The sequence below is a fragment of the Lygodium microphyllum genome, chromosome 12 (assembly GCF_053477565.2).
Source record: "Lygodium microphyllum isolate KBCC chromosome 12, Lygodium_microphyllum_v1.1.10, whole genome shotgun sequence".
Taxonomy (NCBI): Eukaryota; Viridiplantae; Streptophyta; class Polypodiopsida; order Schizaeales; family Lygodiaceae; genus Lygodium; species Lygodium microphyllum.
In genome coordinates, this window is record NC_141146.1 from 4289703 (window position 1) to 4295702 (window position 6000).

Consider the following 6000-nt stretch of genomic DNA (forward strand, 5'->3'; position numbering starts at 1 on the left):
AACATGCCGGCCAGCATTTAATGCTGGTTGACCAGCAATAAATGCCAAAATAAGCATCAACATGACCATATAAAAATGCCTAAAGGCTAAAATACCTAGTAATGCTTTGCGAAGCCCAAACTCCCAAATGAGCTAATTAGACTACTAACACCAAGCACCCTATCTTCTACACCTTGCAAGCTATGTTTTGGGCTGCAAACACTCTTTCTTCACCAGGTATCATCATCCATCACCTAGCGACTAGATTCCTCCTGCTAGCGACCTATCTTCACTACTCGCATCAGCTTCCACACCTCCCAAACATTTGTGTTTGACAATTGTTGGCCATTCCACGCTATGTTTGGCTATTTCATCATCACGCAATCATCTCCTCCACCAAAAGCCATCATCCCTGGCTATGTTTTGCAGTCTGGGCCCACCCCAACATTGGCACCACCTTCAGCAAGCACCTGTTGTGTCATCCACATTACATTTTGCAGTTCCTAGCACATCTGAGGTCATATTCTCTCATATGGCAAGCCGTCCTATTGATCCTCATCTTCCAAAGTACGCGCTCGTAGCTGGTGGACATCTTCTTCCACTCCAACAGACTGAGAGGACTATGTTCTGCTCCCTCAACAGCTATCCTTCACCTTCAGCATTTACCAAAGGACTGTGTTTTGACTCCCTTCACTATGCAGATTCCCTATAACTACTGCCGCCTGATTCAGACAAGACATTGCAATTATCTTCAGGGCTTCGGCTCTACTATATCAGCTTGATTCACTTAGCATGATTCAATGATCCATCATTCTTCTTCTTCTTCTGTGTTTTTTGAGTTTCTCTTCTCTAGACTCAATGTTTGCCGTACACACTGTGTTTCTCCTTGTAAACCCCACTATCTCTCTAGTTTGCTTTCACAACAGTCATACTTTGACAAATCTCCCATTATGGCTGTCAGTTTTGCACCACGTGTCCTGAGACATCTTGTCTTTCATTTCCTACGGCCTGTCCATTGGCACAAATTTAGGGTTTCATTTCTGGAGTGTGAGCTTTAGTGACAGCAATGTGCAGCCATCCATTCTTGGTTCTTGGCCAAGATGCCATGGATAGCCACATTATAGCCTATGCATCCTCGCCTCTTTAAGCTTTTTGCATTGGGTCGGTCTCTCGCATATTTGTTGGACGACACATAATGCGTTCATTTTCAATTGGGACAGTCTTTGTCAGAGTTTCATGGATCATACTGTAAAGGCCCATGTTGGACATCTTACTGATAGCCACAAGAATTGCAACCTTGATGCTGTAGTTGCTCCCCAGAACTAACACTGGAGACAGAGAACCGCCTATGCTTCCACAACTTTTGTCTGTCTTTATGGTACCTGCTCTACACTACCTATAAGTGATCTGGATTACATCAAGTGTCACACTGCCCTTGGATTTCCTCCATAACTGCCTTCTGTGCTTCAGTGCCAAAACTGATTACTTTGGGCCAGAAATAGAACAATTATTGCCAGCTTTGATACTTGTTCAATACAAGAGGTGGGACACCTTGATGGCACAGAATAGCATTTGATAAATCAACATCCAAGTCTAATCGTACATGCTTGTTCCTAAATTCCAAAAGACTACTCAGCTAACGCATGTTATTAGATTTCAAATGGGTTTTCACAGGTTAAATAATAAGCCAGCATCTCAGTGAGGTAATCACGTGCAAGATCCAACCCTTGACACTACTCATAACGGTAATAAAATCTTCATCTCCAGTCTACTCCAGAAAATTGAGTGGAAGAAACATGCCTATAGCACACAGCTCAAGACTAATTTTGAATCAAGAATAAAGCGGCACACTAACCATGAGCAGAGAAAGATGAGTTTGCAGAAAATGATAAACTGTGCTTGCCTTGATACATAAGAATGATCAAATTTGTGATTGATGGGTTGAATGATTAAAGCTCCATCTACATTGCCTTCTTCCATTACCTGTGACAAGCAAGCAGCATGTAAGTATCTTCCCAGAAACTTTAAGGAGTTGATTGCACCATTATGGAATCGATTCTAACGGTCTAACCTCTCATGTTATTTTGATGTAAACCACTGCCATTAAATGACAAAACGAATTGTAAGAGGCTGATAACTTTTAAAATGGGCTGAGGTGATCTTTACGGATTAAGCTGCATTCCGATCAATTTCGTCCTTTTACAAAATCATGTGATCTCCTTGGTCAACCTACGTACTACCTAGTAAACATCAGTTAGATCCATGCATAACTTCAACTATACTCCCTATATAATATTGTCACAAAGATGCAGTGCAGCACCATTAGAGCCCAAACATAATAGAGTGCTTTCAAGAGTGAATCTGGACTACTCAGGGAGCTTTGGGTTTGTCAGATCCATGCAGATCACCCCTGTGTCAAAGTCAACCTGAAGAATTCGCACTTCCTTACAGCCAAACTCCAACTGGTGGACCCTCTGCACTCTGGGGATTTCGCATCTTTCCAAGTGCTTTCCATTGAAGGAATGGTATTACCACAAATGAGGATGCCAAAATATAGAGTACACAACCAAGAAACTGTAGTCTGACTTGAGTCAGTGTTGCTGACAATCAAGCAGGAAGGGGCATGGATTCAAGTACATTTACTCCTACTCATGGCAGCACCATGTGTGTAGATCATATGAAACGGGGAATGGGGAACCAGAACAAGAATGGGGAATGTGATAGGAACTGGGAAGATTTGGGCAATGGGAGAGAATGGGACATTAAAATATAGGTAAGTTTAGAAATTTATCATAATTCTTAAAGAAACAACATCACAAGTATTCAAAGACACTCTAAAACCCCACTATACATCTTATTGCACTATTTTAAAACAAAATGAATGGTGCACCATTTATTAAGATAAGTTGATGCTGCAAAATAAGTACATACTGCCAAAAGTCTAAGAATAAAGACTCAAGAACCTTAAATGTCTGAAGGCTGAAATACATATGTCATAGCATGAAAGAGCCAAGGCCCAAGTGGAAAGGCCAACAGTAGATACATAATAGAAATACCAAGTCAAACTAACAAAATAATGCTCAGAGATGGCAGGCTGAAGCTGCAAGCTGTATCTATGACCAATCCCTCAAATGCATTTCACCTAAACTGACCTTGGGAAGAAATAGCTATTTATGATTTTGGGCTACGAGAGATGTGGCTGAGGGAGAAAGTGAGAGTGAGGGTGTGAAGAAAGTGTCTGTGTGTCTGATGGCAGGAAGCGTGGAAGACAGGCAGGCAGGTCGGTGGGGAGGCTGGTGGATAGGCAAAAGACAAATCTTCCACCAGTCTAAAGCTTTTCAAGGTTGTTCCTTTGCCTGTGTCAAAAGAATATCAGAATGGATTTTGTTGATCCAGGCGGTATATGAGACATAGCACGCTTCACCGTTGACAAATGGCTTTCTAAGTTTTGCATACTTATTTCATTAGAGCATGCAACAGTCATCTATTATCGATCGGTAAATATGTGATCCATCTGTGGTTTATGTCAAACGTAAAAACTTTCGATCAAGTTGCAAACTCTTGATGTCCTGTATCCCCAGATACATGGTACTGACACCTGAAGGAAGTTTCAAGAGAAAAATCAACAACATGTTGCTGCCAATCACGGAAAGGCACCACCTGAAGATGCTATGGATTGCATGCTCCCAAGCACGGTGCTTGAAATTCAGTTTATTCTCATTATGCTTACTTTTGATAATGTATAAACTAGCTGATGATACAGCATGGATGAGCAAGTGGACTTAGCCAACAATATCTATGAAAACAGAGTTGTATATTGAAAACCTACAACTTCTAAAGAACATCGTATGCGGCTTAAAGCTTTGAGGTTGCATGCCGGAAGAATGCAGGTGAGAAGCACTAAATATCCTTTTTGATGAGCACTTGCAAGAGAAGAATGCGGGTGAGAAGCACTATATATCCTTTTTTATGAGCACCTGCAAGAGAACTTCAACGCTGCCGGGAATGGTTGGCTCCTGGCCTGCGGCGTAAGGGTAGTTGTATGCCTGGCATTGCGACATCGCAACATGTCATGATGCTTGCGAGCACCATCATGAGCAGAATAACTAGCGCAATAAGCTGAATTGATAAGGCGACCTGATCTGCGGGAGCCCAGACATGAAGATGGCTATCAATGACTTTTTTCGCCCGGGGGCTTCTTTCGGTACTGGATGCAGACATGTAGACTCTGCTAGACTGGGAGAACTTCTGCAGTCGAGCCCGGTTTCTGCATCAAGAGAACGAGGCGGGCATTCAGGAAAAGGGGGAAGACTAGGTTGCTTTGGCTGGAAGAGCAGGGTGGACCGATGGCCTGACCTTTTCCTTCGCAGGACTGCGACTACCGCAAGGGCGGAAGCCGTGAGGAGAGCTCGCAATGGGAGTGAGAAGCGCCTGCGCGTGGTTGCGGATATGGTGCTGCTAATCTTGCGCAGGAGCGGCAGCTGCTGTCGTCGCGCCTGCCACTGGCCGGGAGGAACCTGAACCTGCAGAAGGTGAAGGTGGTGGCTAGTCATTGGCTGAGGCGTGGAAGGGGAACTTAGGAAGGCTTTCAATTCAATCCTTTCTTTTCTACTTAGGCTGGTTAGACACAAAATGAGAGACTCTCAAACCCCTGCCCAAAGTTTGCTCATATGCAATTTTTGAAACAAACATGAGTACAAAGCTTTTACAAGCCAAAACTTAAAATGATAATTTTTAAAAAAAAGTGAAAAATAACATGTTTATTATTTTTTATTGGTTGTAAATATACAAAGTGCACCTTTATCCATCACTTTGCAAACTAGGTGAAAGGAGACTCCCCATCCAAAAGTGGGCAAGGAGTTCACATGTTTAACAGGTAAACAACAAGGCATATCCCCTCTGATGTGTAAAGAACTGTAGATGCCCAATCTCCAAAGAGTACTTTGATTGGTTAACACTCCTAAAGTAGATGTCTGCCATTTGGTGTGTAACCAACCTTAGGTCGGTGGATTCAAACGACGGCAACCATAAGAAGCACCCTCCCTACCGATGGCACAGGCAAGAAAGCTTGTGTTGATCAATGAGTGTGCACCATTGATTCTTGCAACATCAATGGAGCTCCGCATTTGCTATTGAAAAGAGAGAGGTACAAGCTGATTTCTGAGGAGGAGGGGCTTGCCAAAGCAAGAGTGTATCTAAAAGGAATAGAGAAAATCATCCACCAATCACAGGCAGCCGTGCAAGGAACATGCCCCTTCAAGCTCTTTCTACCTCTACTCGTTTAAACCTGCCTTTGTGCCATTGCAAAGCTGCTCATAAGGACACGTTAACAATGATAAATTTTTCTTACTATGATTAATGGACGATATAGGAGAGATGCTTTATTAAAAAATGAGTGACATTTAACGTTTAGAAACCATAAGAATGACAAAACGAGTGCACTATTCAGACCAATCAAATACTTTTTTGATGGTCTCCAACCAATCACCTATCTCAATAAGTAACACAAATTGACACTCTATTGGGGGGAAGTTGTGCCTTGATGGAGAGGGGTGCTACTCTATTGGCTATACAAACAAGCTCAAAGAGCTATTTCAAATGTCATCTCTAACACACTTCTCGTGATGCCTTGTAGACTTTCTCTCGTGGATTATCGGGTTGTGGGAAAATCATGGTGGTTTGTGGAAAGATCTTGGCAATTGGTAGACAAAGAGCACATGTGTGCATTCACACACACACACACACACACACACACACACATCTCTCTCTCTCTCTCTCTCTCTCTCTCTCTCTCTCTCTCTCTCTCTCTCTCTCTCTCTCTCTCTCTCTCTCTCTCTCTCTCTCTCTCTCTCATGCTTATGGATGAGAGTCAACTTAGGGAGCAACCTTGTATTTCTATTTTGTGGATTTTAAGAAGGCTTTTGACACCATACCAAGGGTTGGCTTATGGCAACAAATGCAAGAATTAGGGGTCCCAAATGATCTATGCATGGGAATTTACAGGATATATCAACGAGTGGT

General features: G+C 42.7%; 1 protein-coding gene across 1 annotated transcript in view; it reads right to left on the minus strand.

Annotated features, from left to right (window-relative positions):
• LOC148027408 (catalytic/ hydrolase) overlaps positions 1–4598 on the minus strand; it is a 41610-nt gene extending 37012 nt beyond the window's left edge. The window contains exons 1-4 of the mRNA XM_087689088.1: positions 4336–4598; positions 4117–4246; positions 3957–4025; positions 1883–1962 (exon numbers count right to left, since the gene is read on the minus strand). Of these exons, the coding sequence (XP_087545214.1) occupies positions 1883–1962; positions 3957–4025; positions 4117–4246; positions 4336–4532 (476 nt within the window). The 5' untranslated portion in view covers positions 4533–4598. The remainder of the gene's footprint in view (positions 1–1882; positions 1963–3956; positions 4026–4116; positions 4247–4335) is intronic.
• Between the last annotated feature and the right edge of the window lie 1402 nt (positions 4599–6000).